Genomic DNA, 16948 nt, shown 5'->3' with positions numbered 1-16948 from the left:
CCAGGTGATGTAGTTGTGTTGCTCGTTTTTCTTACACTGAGACCGAAATGTGTCTCAGTTGTTGGCAACGAATTCCAGCTGTGTTGCACACAGCCCTTGGGGCAGAATTCGTAGCCCAAAACACACTTTTCGAGCTATCAGGTGTAAAATATTATGTTCACACTACTCTTTGCTCTGGGTGTTGTGTGATGTCCTTAGGTTAGTTACGTTTAAGTAGTTCTATGTTCTAGGGGACTGATGACCATAGATGTTAAGTCCCATAGTGCTCAGAGCCATTTAAACCATTTTTTTTACTCTTTGCTCGAGTTTATGTCTTTTGAGGGGCTCAGCCTTTCATTTCTTCTTAGGAAGTTAACGAAAACGGCATCATAACACGTCACCAGTACCAGTACTGCATACGAATGCTCAATGAGCGACCTGATGACGTTCGATAATAGTCATTCCGTTGATTTTAGTTGTTCCGAATTAGAGTATGCAGTACTCCTACACCAGACTTCTGAACTTTGCCCGTGTTGCGCGGCTGCCTCGTCCAGAGACTAAGTCCCACTCAAGGTCACCCGCCTTACATAGCGGCCTGCGAACATAGGAGGCCATTTTCTAGGATGGCCTACGGCTGTGTGTCTGAGCAGGATTTTGAGGTTTTTAATCTATTGAGGTTCTAAAAACTTACCCTAATAACCTAAAAATGATTATTCTGCAACAAGGTCCTAGTAATACTAGGTCCCTTGTTGCTGCAGAAATACAAAATTACACAACGTTGCGCAACCAACTTGATTTTAAACTTGAATACGTTATCAGCAGTTTAATCTCCATAAGAATAACACTGGCGCAACTTGATTTTCCAGCAACAAATAGACAAGTAAAATAACAGACGGTGAAAAATTCTAAGTCCAACAGCTATGAAGTTGGACTTAGAATTTTTCACCGTCTGTTATTTTACTTGTCTATTTGTTGCTGGAAAATCAAGTTGCACCAATGTTATTCTTATGGAGATTAAACTGTTGATAACGTATTCAAGTTTAAAATCAAGTTGGTTGCGCAACGTTGTGTAATTTTGTATTTCTGCAGCAACAGTAAACGATGTGTTGCAGATGTTACACCTATTTCCACTTGCGATTCAATTTTGCAATGTTTAGCTGTAGTTCATGATTTTCAAGTATCCAAAATCCAATGCTTAACTGCGAGATGATAATAGAACTTCAAATTCGAAAATGACAGTTGATACATACACTGACAGCGTGGCGCCGCCTTCACATGGGCGGCGCCGGATTTCAGGCGGCGGGTGGCGTCTGGCCGGTGGCCGGTAGCCGCTGCAGCGCGAGGGAAACGCTCGAGCGTAAGCTGTTATGATCGCGACGCAGCCACGAGCTGTCCTGCGGAATTGTTTCTGTAATACTTATTATTGCTGGTGGGTAGAATGTAAAGCGAATTATCTTCGATGTTCAGTCAGACTTATAACTTTAGACCGAAATGTGGTAAAAAAAAAAAAAAAAAACAGTTGGACGCGACCAGGCGATTATAAGTTTAGAACGCACGTCGCTTGCCACTTTTTTTATTTTTTTTATTTTTTTGAGATCATGGCAGACGCTCTATCCATTTTTTTGTAATAGCTAGCTACCCTAGCCACTTTATTTTAAACAAAAATGAAAAAAAAGGAAAAAGGGATTTTTGGATGGTTTGTTTGTCTGTTTTATTTTTATACAAATGGATAAAAGGAAGGCCGTTCCTCTTCGGCTACATAAACAGAATAATAGGAAGTCGTCCCGTTACGACATAGGATGCTCCATACTATAGCCCGCTGCGAGTTTTTCGATGACTGTCCTCTCGTTGCTGTGTTGTTTCCGTTGTTTGTTCAATCTCATAAAAAAAGGAAATGGGAAGAGGTGCTGTGGTTATCTTCTCATGTCATCGATAATCCAGCTGCGAGGCGGATTATGGAATGCGCTCCAAAGAAAATTAGAAAAATATTGCCTATATTTAGGGTTCTTGACGATCGCATTATGTCGTTCGTTGAGGTAATACCAAAAATTGGGTACTGTCTTTTCGCCATTAGCGAAGAGGTAGTGAACAGCGTGGCCGCTGATCCACGTCACAGAGTTCGTTTTTGCTCTTGGGAAATGAATCTTATCGGGGAAAAGAAGAGATCGGGTAGTTATCCTGTCGGGAGTCGTGCGTGTGAGAAAAGCCAATATCTGACGCACCAAATACCAAACGTCCTTTGCCGACCCGCATTCGAAACGATGTTCATCCGTGTCAATCACTTGGCATGTGGCACACAAGGGTGAATCAGCGAGGTGGATGTGATGTAGGCGGGACTGGCACAACTGTTTCCCATTAACAGTTATGTACCATGCAGATTGCACGTTAGTATAAAGGGTGGTGGCATTCACTGCCTGCCACACAGCGCGCCACTTTGTATTGGGGTGTTTGCTTTCAATCACATTCGGCGTCCTGTTCGTTTGCATGGCAGCATATATCGCCCTCGTCATCATCAAGCGTGTGGGTAGTAGTGAGGTGCGGATGTAGCTTAACTCAAGGAAGAATTGGCTAATGTAGAAGAAAGGTGCTGGGATGTCCGATATCATCACAGGGGGTGCGAGTGAGATTGGTCGTAAGGCTTCCAGTAAGAGACTTGTGAGGCACCTCGGACTTCGTCGCCACAGTTGCATGTGACAGCTGATGAACAGGGCCTTCGCTCTGTCCTGAACATGACAAAGGCCTAAACCCCCTCTGCTCCTCGGGAGGGTTAGGGACTCGTAACGAATCTTAAACAACATGCCCGTATTAACAAAGGATCTCAAAACCGCCAACATGCGGTGAGCCAGGGTAGGTGGTATGGGGAGTATCTGTGCAAAATGGGGGATACGAGACGCCAAATAGACGTTAGCATATCGTGTCCGTTGCAGGAGGTCTACATGTCTCAGACGGTGGTCACTTATTCCTGCTCTCATCTGATTCAAAAAACGCCTGTAGTTAAGGGCTGTTGGACGCTTCATGTCAGATGTGAAATCAATGCCAAGACAACGGATTGTGTCACTGATTCGTAGCGGTGCGACGCTCTCATCTGGTAGGCCTCTGCCTATAGACAGGGCGTGTGACTTGTGGAGATTGAGATGGCTCCCCGATGCCGCGCCGTAGGTCGCCACCCACGCCAGTGCTGCACGAACATCGTCATTATTGCGAATAAGGAGTACCAGATCATCCGCATAGGCAGTGCAGAAAAAAGTGTGTCCACCAAGGGACATCCCAGTCAGGCGTTGTCGGAGGCCACAGAGGAGTGGTTCCAAGACGAGGGCGTACAATATCGCCGAAAGAGGGCAACCTTGTCGCACCGATCGCTGGATCTGTACCGGCGGCGTAAGACGGCCATTATATAACACCTTGGACGTCGCGCCGCGTAGGAGACGCATCAGTACATTGACTATGACGTCCGGATACCCCATGTGTCGCAGTACCTCCATCAAAAATGTGTGGTCGACTCTGTCAAAGGCCTGGCTAAAGTCGAGTGAGGCCAAAACTCCTGGCAGTTGGCGAGCTTTGGCTAGCGCGATCATATCTCTATATCGGCACAATGCAGTGCGAATATTATGGTCACCACCTAACGATGCCTGGTCCTGCGACACAACACATCGTACTGATCGCTTTAGGCGTGCCGCCAGAAGCTGGGTGAAAATCTTCAAGTCACTGTTGAGTAAGGTCAAGGGCCGATAGTCACTGATCCTGGATCCGCCTCGTGGTTTGTGTATAGGCACAATCAGTCCTTCTAGGAAGGCCCAGGTATCTGCGTCGTGGGAGACATAAGATCGCCGCAAATATCAGTCCATGCTGGTGCCAGCAATTGTTGATACGTCCGGTAAAATTCCAGAGGAAGGCCATCAGGTCCCGGGGATTTATGAGCAGCCCCAGCCTGTATTGCTTCAATGATTTCCTCTTCCGTTACATCTGCAGTCAAATCCGCCGCCGCTGTCGATGTTCCGAGTATAGCCTAGTGTAGTGAGCATGAAGGGCGTTTCCTATGTCGCGCTGGGTATCAAGGCGTCGTCCGTCTTCCGTCGTGATAGCTTGGATCAGTGTCCTGCGTCGGCATCACTAGACCACGGGCTCACACACTCCGACAACGTCTCGGAAATAGACAACACTTCCTCCTAACACTTCCGCATCTTACAGTGTTGCCAGATGGTGCATATGGCCGGACTTAGAGTTGTCAGGGGCGGTCAGTTTTATTGCTCGCCTTAAGTGAATGACTCGGACTTAGTCTCTGAGGCGGCCGGCCGGCGGTCAGTTTTATTGTCTAAGGCTGTACACAATAATGTCATAAGCGTTTACCAAGAAAATTCTGTGCGTCTATGTAACCGTTTCAGGACTTTATGCTCTGTTTGTAGGTAGCGTGAATGTTGATGTGTAATTTAAAATATTATACAACGGTTAGCAACCATCCTCCTTATCTTTTTAACGAGTCGAACGAATAAATCATTAAAATTAAAAATTCTGACATAAGATAACAGATAAAAGTGATTTCTTTGCGTTAACATGTAGTAATTACGCTTCTGTTCTTGGTTTAATTGAAATTGTATCCATTTTGCCATAGATGGACGAAGACGCATCGATGGCGGGGACAACGAACATCGTATGGTTAGGGGTTACGCCACAATGTACGTAACTGTGCCACGAGACTACATTGTGGGACTATAGAGATCGCAATAAAGTCGTTCCAAAAACAGGTGGATGCCAATGTATTTCATGCAGTCATCTCAAACACATCATCGCTTGGTATGTTTGTCGGATTTGCAGTCAGGTCCTGGAATGAAACAGTACCTCGACTTTCCAACTGGCGGACACCCCCAGGAGCGAAGCTGAACTGCTGAGAAGCGAGACTGGTCGCCCCTTGCAGGCCACACAATGCCCATGACGCGTCGTCAAGAAGTTGTCAGTGTTGCCCCTTAGCAGAGTGATGAGTCTCTGAAGCGAATATGGGACGACTGGCTTTCGGCTAAAATCATTCGATTACGTTGTGGTAACAGACTGGTATGTGGTGTAGCCCGAGTTTGATAGATCATAATTTGTTTGCGAGCTGTCGAAGCTAACGATTTTGAGTATCAAATCAAAATTGTGGTAATAGACTGACCTTTAGTGTAGCCTAAAGTTTACGTTCGTGTCATATTTAAACTGTTGACTCAGCTGAACGCCACTGGTACTGTACCCATTTTGGCTGCTCACAGTACACAAGCAGCGCCTCCGTTGGTGAAAGCTGGAAAAGCGATACATCGCGTTCGAGACAACTGTCTCTAAGGCCGCTCTGACTGCGCATCTAGCATTCCAAGGCAAGACGTGGAACCCCGTTTTACTATGTAGCAAGGCCACCATTGGCGGCTTCAGGTGTACGCGCTGCAGATGTCCTGTGATCTACATAAGGCTGATGTCTCAGACGTCTCAGCAATCGAGCTTCTCATCTGAAGATGTTGATGATTTGAAGGGGCGAAAAATTGAGTAAAACTGGTTTTGGGATCCAGCTGCAAGCCCTCCAAACAATCATGAAGAGCGTATGTTCAAAAACCAAAGTTAGAATGTTTGTCTTGCTGTAAAATATATCTTACGGTTACCTTGTATCATTCGGAAACGCTGCATTGAACTGTCACGAATATTTAACATATTTTAAATGAAGTGCCTTCTGCGGCGATTTCACTAAACGATTTTTTCTCCACAAATCATATTAATTCAGGAAATAATGTACATCCTGAATTTGGGAATTGATAAGAGGTATTCTTTGAATTCTCTTGAAGTTTTTGCCGTTATAATGGTCATTCTAAATCCTGACCGACGTAATGAAATTGAAGTAACATTCATGAAAAACTATATTCTATGTCAAATGTTAATTAAAATGAAGAATGTCGGAACAGCTACAGCGATGAAGGGTGAAATAAAGCACAGCTGGTACAGAATACACAAACTGTATTTATATCCTTTTTGTGACGGAAGTGTAGTGACTCGAGCTTTGGAAATTGATGGCTCATAGCCCTCTGATAAGGAATATTTGGCCGGAGTGAAGAAAAGGTGTTGTGTTACGTTTCTGACTGTCGGACTGTATTTCAATTTGCAAAGCCAAATTTTAAACCATTTTGTAGAGCCATAAGTGCGAGCACTTATGAAACAGTCTGTGGTTATAATATAACATGGTTGTATTGTAAGAGTGAGGAGGTTTTCCACAAAAAAAGAGCAACACATGGAAAATACTGACAACAACAAGGAACACGATGATGGCGACATCAGGGAATAATTTTCATGGCACTAGAGGGAGCTTTAGAGGGTAAGAACTGTAGGGTGAAGTAGTGGCTGGAATATATCCAACAAATACTTGTCGACTCAGGCTGCAAGTGCTGCTCTGAGATTAAGGGAGAAATTCATGGCGGATGTCATCAACCATACAAAAGACTATTGATTCCAAAAATAAAAATGGAGATACGTTCGAAGGAACTCCTTAGTGCTTTACGAAAGCAAAGTATAATATAGCAGCATCAGGCTTCATCTTCTCTCAACATTACCAGCAACATAATACTGAATGCTACATGCACCCGTCAGTATTACATCTTTGGATCTACATTTTTAAATTAGTATAAATGATTCATGTATCTTAAATTAGAGTGTTTACTTTGACAGAAGAAATTGGCTGATTTTGGTACCGGTAGATCAGTGCATAGCAAATATCGACTAGCTATGAATATGCAGTGTCTGAGCAATGCCAAGGGACAGAACTGTTTTGACACTCTACGACATATGCAGTCTTTTGGTCTACAAACAATAGAAATACTGTGCCTGAAATGCTTCGGCTTGCAGTCAACGTGGAAGATTGTAAATTATGATTACGTAAGAGATTAAGTAGAATGTGAAATAGAATAGAACAGAAGTCTTGATCTCGATAAAACATATGATAAAATTCAGTGGAAAATACCCTTCTAAAGTAAGAACGATATATGCTGAGATTCGAAGGAATGGAGAGTGCTATTAAACTTATACTTGTACCAAACAAAAACTATAGAAACTTATGGAAGCATCAGCACAGAAAAAATCAGAAGAGGGGGAACGGCAAGGATGTTCTTGATCGCCATACTTGTGTATTGTGTATTGTGTGTATTGAAACCGGGGACCTAGAAACGACGGAGAGGCTTCGTCCCGCCGTAGCCCCACAACAGGCCTCAGCAGTCCACCCACCCCACCGCCGCCCCACGCCAAACCCAGGGTTATTGCGCGGTATGCGTGAAACAACACGAACGCCACGTGCTGTTAACACGAAGTGTGAAATCCGCGCTAGCGGAACATTACTAGAATTGCAGCAAAGATTCAAATTTTCTACAACATACGTATCCTGGCCAAGGAACGCAACAGCAACATTTATAGATAGAAAGTCCGAGAACCGCTAGGCCTTCTGAGAGCGAATACAATTTCAATAAAGATAATACAGGCTTTCAGGTTCATGGCGTCCGCCTTCAGGGCAGTTGAGCCATCTAAGAACGAAAGTAATTTTAAACCTAGAAAATCAAGGGAGTGAAATGTTACATTACTGCTAAACTACCGTACAGTTTACTACATCAGTTTTATTCACACGGATTCATAATTTATACTTTATGCATTAGTTAATTACAATTATTAGTTCTCAAATGTTCTACATGCCAAATTAAGTACAAAATACCTGTTTTATACCTTTCTGCAGCCTTAAATTTTATGATTTAGTAATCAAGTGTTAATAGAGATGATTTCAGTAGGATTCCAGCTTCGTTGTTTCCCACCAGCAAGGAAGTAAATAAGCGGTAATGGTGCGTGAGAAATACAAACAAACGAGAGGAAGTCATGTATGCGGTATTTTGATAAACATTCCCCCTCACTTGAGCTGCCTGTCTATTGGTGATGACCCTCTAATAGTAGCCCAAAAAATTTCATCCAGTAATCCTACTTCTTTACAGCAAGCACAGGAAACGTCCCCTTTTGTAACTGAAATGGCCACTGGTTGTAGACAGTGTCACGCTAAACGTGAACATCATAGGTCCTTGAAGAATATCGCAGCATAGGGCTCGAAATTGAAGATTTTACCTACGGAGATAATTTTTAAAAACATAGGGTAATGTATGACTTCGAAAGCTGGAAACTCTCAACAGGTGATGTCAAACGTCTAGAAGAGAAAAAAAAAAGAAAAAAAAAAGTGCTTCTGAAAGAGGGTGCCCAAAGCAGATGGATGGAAAGGAAAATAAATTTAATAGTATTAAAAGGAAAAAGTACACAGAAAAATCACCTCAGAGTCACCGGTGAAAGTAAATTATCCCTTTTCTGGCTCATTTTAAGGTATAATTGCAACTCTGAAACGTTTTCGATGTAGAGAGACTTGGAAATAAAGGCAGAAGAAAACCAAGAAACAAGATTATACATTAACTGATGCAGAGCATGGGGCACCGAAATTACGAAAAAAGTACAGACAAAAGATGTGAAAAGTGACAGTGACGAGGCATAGCCTTTAACAAACGATAGCTGGATAATGCCAGGGTTACGTCAGCTGTTGTATTATAGTAACTCCTGAAATGTTCCTGAACTATATATTAACGAATATCTGACACGTCTTCAAATGTCTGTGCAAATGTTAGTGCGAAATACAGTGAAAGATCCGCTTAAGATGTGCTGTTGCAATACTATTAAACACACGCGCGCGCACACACACACACACATACACACACACACACACACACACACACACACACACACACTATTTAGTACTCTACGTCGATGCTTGGCATCATAGACATGACTGTATGAAAGAAAGTATTAGTGAATTAGCGAAGATTGTGACGTCTAAGTGCCGGCCGAAGTGGCCGTGCGGTTAAAGGCGCTGCAGTCTGGAACCGCAAGACCGCTACGGTCGCAGGTTCGAATCCTGCCTCGGGCATGGATGTTTGTGATGTCCTTAGGTTAGTTAGGTTTAACTAGTTCTAAGTTCTAGGGGACTAATGACCTCAGCAGTTGAGTCCCATAGTGCTCAGAGCCATTTGAACCATTTTTTGACGTCTAAGTAAGAAGAATTGATCGATGGCCCATTGACAAAATTCTACATACAGGACGCTACAGAGTATGTATTCGCTGTTGACTTTCAGTATGATGTCCAGTAGTAACACTTACATGCGATTTGGCTTCATAAGAGTAAAATACACAAAAATAGCAGAGATTCGAAGCGGAGCAACACTACACAATAGTGCGACAACTCTCCTACTGAAGAAGTCTTGTACTTTTCGTAATTCCAAACATAAAATTACACCTTTTGTTGCTTGTTCCGTGTACAGCACATTCTCGTTTAATATCTCTTCTTGCAACCGCTTTCCATAAGAGACGGAGTATATTGATGATACAGTCTCAAATGTCGCTGAATTTTGTCTTACCGGTTCCTTACACAAAAAGTTATACATGCAGAAGAAACGCTTAGTCTGAATGACTGATATGTAATGAGAATACTTCCATAACTTAATAACATAAAGATAAAATTGAAAATATGCATGTGTCTTCACTCACATTGTAGTTTTGAACACAAAGTATTGTTCTTACATCCAAATTTTCTTTTATTTTTCAGAAATGCATACATACAAATTATGTTTAAGTTAGGAAATACGTTACATCGGATTTTGTTGTCATGTACATTCATCATGTTTCCTCCACTGTAACCTTGTTTTATAATTATGCACCTAAGTAGTACAGTCGGAAAAAAGTGAGAAATTAACTCTGCTCCGTATACCATATAAACATAATAGCTAGTATTTCCATGTTGCCATTGAATAACCAAACTTTCTCTAAAATAAATATGTCACAAATATAGCAAAATTACTTGTACTGGATACATTTACTCTAATTGGTAGACATAAGTTTCAAGAGAGAATCGGAATGTTTAAATCAAAAGTCGCCATAATCTCTTAACCTTAGGAATATGCGTTCAAAGAAGGCACAAAGAAGCTTCAAGTGAAATACTGATATCAGTAAAATTCAAGGACTGTGAACTAACCGAAACAAAGAGTTACAGATGTATTTACGTTCTTTATTGGATCCCATAGAAGTCCCGAATACCGATTTCGTCTGGTGTGGCTTCCTTGTGATTTCTGAATTTAATTCGAAGTGCCTTCCAGTTGAGAGGCTTAGGTAAGCAGAGAGGTAACGTTGAGGTTGGGTGCGTCGGCCACGACTCTCTTGAAGCCTGCATATTCGCAGCAGTACGAGTAGCCCATCTTCTGGTTATTGGCCTTCCAGGTTAACCAGCTGATCTTGGTGCACACGTCTTTGCAGATGAAGTAGTCAGAGCCAGGTTTGTCAATGTACGGATTGTTTACACCTAGGAACACTACAGCTGCCCCAGTATCCTCTCTATACAGAATCTTCCAAAAGAGCTTCGGCACTGGAATGTAGTTTGTGCCGTTAGTATAAAGATACAACTCCGTCTCGTCATTTCTCACGTTGGGCAGCGTTGTGATTCCGTGCGTACCCGTGTAGATTTGCAGCTCGACGCGGTTTGTTGCAGCATAGGAATGTACATTGTCCTCCATGAGTTTCCAGTTGCCACCATTGAACGTATGCCACTGCGGCGCAGCATTCATGTAGAAGAATGTGACGTATTCCTGCGCGCCAAGACTGAAATCAGACTTAGCAGTGAGGTGTCCTTTGGAAAGGAAGTAGTCGGTCTTTAGAGAAATGTACTTGGACCCCAACTTAGGGTCCCCCAGCAGCCTGCCGACCGTGTCGATCTGCGTGGCCCTTTTGTATTGATTATCCATGTCAATGTTGGGGAAGAAGGTGCCATTCAACCAGTCGGGCCGGGGGAAACGGGTCTGGCTGCCCCCTATTTCGCGGACCATCGTGAAGTGGTCGTACACCGTGCTGTAGGAGCGAACGTCGAAGCAGGCGTCGATGAGCGTATAGAAGTCGGGGCCGACCTGGAAGCCCAGCTGGATCTCCTGATACTGACTTCTGCTGCCGCACGTTTTGGCCGGATTCCGCTCCGATGGTTTCGGCTGGGACACGCATCCGAGATCACTGAAGTTGTAGGCCGTACTTCCGATGGTGAAGGTGGTGCCGGAGAAGCAGGTGGCTGTCGCCAGCGGCTGTTTCGTCACAACGAGGGCGTTGTCGGGACACGCGACGATGATCTGCTGGTTCTGGCTGAGCAATATTTTCCCCGAGGAGTCCGGCGTGACGAAGCCGTGCACGTCTTTGCTTCCGCCGGGCTTCAGCAGCAGCGGCTGAGGGTAGGGCATCTGGGATTTGTTTACGTCCACAGAGCAGTCTGTAATTTGAATAGAAATGTCATTATAACTGCACTGATAACTGAGTTTCACAACAGGCTGCAAAAATATAATTGCGTAGGTTTGCGCGGCCAGAGTCAGTCGACATAAAAGTTTTCTAGGTATGGTACCGCGTCATAATGTAAAAAACCACTGCTACTGTAGGAAAACCAACGTCTCGGCCACGATTGCAGCGGCCTTCTTCTGGGTCTTGCTAACCACCTCAGATGAACTTTGGAACCAGGTGAATGCAGCTTCGATATCTGTATAACAGGACGCCATTCGCTCCTCAAACGCGTCCATGCCGTCACGCACGCAACAAGCCATCAGGGCCCATGGAGGATCCTGTGCCTAGCAGGCAACAGGACACATGCTAGATCGAAGAGACTGAAATGTTAATCATTTCTGCAGAACATACTACTGTACATGTCCTCTGAATATGAACGTCCTATCTGTAATTGTTCGCCAACGGCCTTGCCGCAGTGGTAACACCGGTTCCCGTCAGATCACCGAACTTAAGCGCTGTCGGGCTGGCCTAGCACTTGGATGGGTGACCATCCGGTCTTCCGAGCGCTGTTGGCAAGCGGGGTGTACTCAGCCTTGTGAGGCAAACTGAGGAGCTACTTCATTGAGGAGTAGCGGCTCCGGTCTCGGAAACTGACATACGGCCGGGAGAGCGGTGTGCTCACCACATGCCCCTCCATATCCTCATCCAGTGACGCCTGCGGGCTGAGGATGACACAGCGGCCGGTCGGTACCTTTCGGACTTCATGGCCTGTTCGGGAGGAGTAGTAGTAAAGTATCTCTAACTGTTCAAGGTGCTCTGTTTTGTCTGAACATGAGTATATAATGTACGAGGGGATATCAATAAGTAACGCAACACATTTTTTTTCTGAAAGCAGCTTGGTTTTATTCAGAATTCCAGTACACCATATCATTCTCCTTTCTTTTTGGCTACAAAATTCTATTTTTCAACGCATATTATCTTTCAGTGCGACGGCTTTACGTCACCTTACTGGCAGGTCCTGTATACCCTCATAATACCACTCTACTGGTCGACATGTTGCTGTATCAGGGCACTTTGACCAGTATGACCTACCTCTTACCGGTAGCCATACCCATAATTCCTGGGAAGTGCATCTTTCATTGAACGAGAGACATGGAAGTCGAAGGTGAGAGATCCGCGCTGGGTCTTCCCAGAGGAAGGCCACTGGAATCGTGACCGAAACGTTGGTTTTTCTCCAGCAGCAGTAGTTTTTTACATTATGACGCGGTACCATACCCAGAAAACTTTTAGGCTGCAAAAAGATTAGAATATAGAATGCTGTCAAAGAATTTGCACACAGTAAGTCTGGCATTTTCTCACCGACAGTAATTCATTTACTTGAAATTTTTATCAAAGTCAGAGCAAGAGTTTGCTGTTGCTCCATCCAAAATCACAAAACAGATTAACCTACCCAGGAGAGAGTGAAATACACTAAAATTTCAAAAATAATGTAATGCACTGCTGACCAACCAAGTTGCAACACCGGAAGGATGTTGTTGTTGTTGTGGCCTTCAGTCCTGAACTGGTTTGATGCAGCTCTCCATGCTACTCTATCCTCTGCAAGCTTCTTCGTCTCCCAGTACCTACTGCAACGTACATCCTTCTGAATCTGTTTAATGTATTCATCTCTTGGGCTCCCTCTACGAACTTAACCCTCCACACTTTCCTCCAATACTAAATTTGTGATCCCTTGATGCCTCAGAACATGTCCTTCCAACCGATCCCTTCTACTAGTCAAGTTGTGCCACAAACGTCTCTTCTCCCCAATCCTATTCAATACCTCCTCATTAGTAATATGATCTACCCATCTAATCTTCAGCATTCTTCTGAATCACCACATTTCGAAAGCTTCTATTCTCTTCTTGTCCAAACTAGTTATCGTCCATGTTTCACTTTCATACATGGCTACACTCCATACAAATACTTTCAGAAACGACTTCCTGACACTTAAATCTATACTCGATGTTAACAACTTCTCTTCTTCAGAAACGCTTTCCTTGCCATTGCCAGTCTAAATTTTATATCCTCTCTACTTCGGCCATCAACAGTTATTTTGGTCCCCAAATAGCAAAAATCCTTTATTACTTTGTCTCATTTCCTATTCTAATTTCCTCAGCATCACCCGACTTAATTCGACTACATTCCATTATCCTCGTTTTGCTTTTGTTGATGTTCATCTTATAGACACTATCCATTCCGTTCAACTACTCTTCCAAGTCCTTTGCTGTCTCTGACAGAATTACAATGTCGTCGGCGAACCTCAAAGTTTTTAACTCTTCTCCATGGATTTTAATACCTACTCCGAATTATTCTTTTGTTTCCTTCACTGCTTGCTCAATATACAGATTGAATAACATCGGGGAGAGGCTACAACCCTGTCTCACTCCCTTCCCAACCACTGCTTCTCTTTCATGTCCCTCGGCTTTTATAACTGCCATCTGGTTTCTGTACAAATTGTAAATAGCGTTTCGCTCCCTGTCTTTTACCCCTGCCACCTTTAGAATTTGAAAGAGAGTATTCCAGTCAACATTGTCAAAAGCTTTCTCTAAGTCTACAAATGCTAGGAACGTAGGTTTGCCTTTCCTTAATCTAGCTGAAATTTTATTGTATTAGGGGGAACAAACGACTAAAGTGGTCTGTTAGTTTCGTAATCGGAGTTAGCAGCGACGTTCAATCATTTGTGGTACCTCTGATAGTGGCCACGTTCGCTTGTTCACAGCGCCAGCAGTCCAGCATGAAGGGAATGTCGGTCCCCATCGAGTGAGCGCCAAAGACGCATTCTGCAAACTCGCGTGGGATAGTCCAGCGAATATCCTAGCCTCGCTTAAAAAAGGGAAGAATGTGGCGAACATTGTAAAACGTCGAGATAACCGACGGACCCATTCAGACACTGAGATGGAGCGCGGATACAAAGCATCAAGATTTCGCACAGTGAGACGTGCGCACTAAAGAACTGCGGAAGAAGTCAATCGCCTTTAACAAAAAAAAAAAAAAGTTTCCTGTGCGATAAAGTGGTTGCTCATAAATCACAAATTCCAGAAAATTCTTAGACGAACCCGAAACATGAGACTATCTACGCCTCAGGCAGAGACAGGCGTTACAAAGAAGTTTTGCGTGTTTGCTTTCACAGCAACTAAGGAACGAAGAGAAACATTGGTACAATATGCGACCAAAGCTGATAGCAGCGCGACAATAAACACGTGAGAAAGACACCACTTTATCAGTCAGACATCACACAAGATAGAAAATTGCCACCCTGCACTAGAGGCGTAATCATGGAACGGCGATCAGTCATCAGGCGGCCTTGCAAATTTAGTCCGCCAATGACAGCGCCAATAGAAGGAAACATTCGACGCGTCTGTGAGCTTAAAGAGTAATGAAAAGCGAAGATGACAGTTGGGGAGACAGCGTGGAAGCAAGAGGACGTGGGGCTCCTCCATCCATCGCCTACATCTGCCTCCCGACACCACGATATCTGTTTTGGCTGCGGCAACACACACCGACAACGCGGATTCCGTATCTGGCCGTAGGAGGCTCGCTAATGAGTGCTGCGAACTCGACGTCACCGCTACGAGGCGACACGCCGTAACAGCTCAGCGTCTGCTGCCGATGTCACCACACGTCGAACGACCGAGAACGATGGTGAGATGATTCATTCCCCTCCCCCTCCCCCCCCCCCATTCCCCACTCCCTTTCTTCCCCCTAAATAAGTAAGTCGTATCCACGCCGAGTTAAATCGGCCTTCAGATTTGTAATTTTATGGAGAAAAAGTACAGCGATAAAAGCTAATGTCATATTGAAAATAAAATTGTGTAAATCAATAGTGATGTCCTAGAAACAGTTCATTATTTTTGTACTTCGGATAAAGCGTGATAACATGTGCAAATAGGCTATTGGATAACGTCGGAAGACATATGTCGGATAATGCCATTGTACAGGGTGTTACAGAAAGGTACGGCCAAACTTTCAGGAAACATTCCTCACACACAAAGAAAGAAAATATGTTATGTGGACATGTGTCCGGAAACGCTTACTTTCCATGTTAGAGCTCATTTTATTACTTCTCTTCAAATCACATTAATCATGGAATGGAAACACACAGCAACAGAACGTACCAGCGTGACTTCAAACACTTTGTTACAGGAAATGTTCAAAATGTCCTCCGTTAGCGAGGATACATGCATCCACCCTCCGTCGCATGGAATCCCTGATGCGCTGATGCAGCCCTGGAGAATGGCGTATTGCATCACAGCCATCCACAATACGAGCACGAAGAATCTCTACATTTGGTACCGGGGTTGCGTAGACAAGAGCTTTCATATGCCCCCATAAATGAAAGTCAAGAGGGTTGAGGTCAGGAGAGCGTGGAGGCCGTGGAATTGGTCCGCCTCTACCAATCCATCGGTCACCGAATCTGTTGTTGAGAAGCGTACGAACACTTCGACTGAAATGTGCAGGAGCTCCATCGTGCATGAACCACACGTTGTGTCGTACTTGTAAAGGCACATGTTCTAGCAACACAGGTAGAGTATCCCGTATGAAATCATGATAACGTGCCCCAGAATGAGATTTTCACTCTGCAGCGGAGTGTGCGCTGATATGAAACTTCCTGGCAGATTAAAACTGTGTGCCCGACCGACACTCGAACTCGGGACCTTTGCCTTTCGCGGGCAAGTGCTCTACCAACTGAGCTACCGAAGCACTACTCACGCCCGGTACTCACAGCTTTACTTCTCCTGCTGGAGAGCTTCTGCAGAGTTTGGAAGCTAGGAGACGAGGTACTGGCAGAAGTAAAGCTGTGAGTGCCGGGCGTGAGTCGTGCTTCGGTAGCTCACTTGGTAGAGCACTTGCCCGCGAAAGGCAAAGGTCCCGAGTTTTAATCTGCCAGGAAGTTTCATGATAACGTGCTTCATTGAGCGTAGGTGGAAGAACAAGGGGCCCAATCACAACATCTGAAACGTCCCCTTTGAACAATTGTACAAGACTGTGCTTAAAGTGACATACAATATTTTTAGCGCAACGCAATCTGACTTTCAAAAATCCCTACAAAAGAATGTCCCTGACTAACATTAACCTACACCTTTCACAAATCACTTACCTCACAAAAATCTTCGTTACTCTAACTACTGCAATACAGCGAGCGCCACTACTGCCTGCTAAATAAAAGATTCAAACTACGGAAGGTACTAACTACTGATAGGCATAGTTAGCAAATGAAAGATTTTAATAGAGAACAGACAATGTATTTACCTTAATAGTCATAATACATATAGCAGTTCATGACATCCAGTCTTACAAATTTCAAAACTCCGCCATCTCTCTCCCCACATCCGCCACTGCTGGCGGCTCACCTCCAACTGCGCAACGCTACGCGCTGTTAACAACCAGCTGCCCAACACTACAATGGCAGACAACAATGCAAAACTAGCCACAGACTGCACACAGCACAGCCAGTGATTTTAATACAGAGTGCTACGTGGCGTTACCAATAAGAAAACATAAACAGCCTACTTACACACCACCAACAATGCCTGCCCAAACGTTCACAGAAAATCTGTGTTGACGACGTGATTGCACAATTGCGTGCGGATTCTCGTCAGCCCAC

The 16948-nt window shown here is 44.2% G+C and overlaps 1 protein-coding gene and 1 pseudogene across 4 annotated transcripts in view; one reads left to right on the top strand and one right to left on the bottom strand.

Annotated features, from left to right (window-relative positions):
* LOC126195066 (uncharacterized) overlaps positions 1 to 16948 on the bottom strand; it is a 284997-nt gene that overhangs the window by 261760 nt on the left and 6289 nt on the right. For 2 of the 4 annotated variants that reach the window (XR_007538553.1, XR_007538552.1), the window contains exon 2: positions 9694 to 11299. Coding sequence is in view for 2 of the 4 variants with exons in the window: in XM_049933533.1 (XP_049789490.1) it covers positions 10270 to 11299 (1030 nt within the window). In the remaining 2 variants the exon portion in view is untranslated. The remainder of the gene's footprint in view (positions 1 to 9693; positions 11300 to 16948) is intronic. The other 2 variants (XM_049933533.1, XM_049933524.1) reach the window with 1 other exon arrangement.
* Positions 11762 to 11879, top strand: LOC126211632 (5S ribosomal RNA; annotated as a pseudogene).

The sequence above is a fragment of the Schistocerca nitens genome, chromosome 1 (genome assembly GCF_023898315.1).
Source record: "Schistocerca nitens isolate TAMUIC-IGC-003100 chromosome 1, iqSchNite1.1, whole genome shotgun sequence".
Classification (NCBI taxonomy): Eukaryota; Metazoa; Arthropoda; class Insecta; order Orthoptera; family Acrididae; genus Schistocerca; species Schistocerca nitens.
The sequence above is the reverse complement of the archived record's forward strand: the minus strand, read 5'-3'. Positions and strand labels throughout refer to the sequence as shown.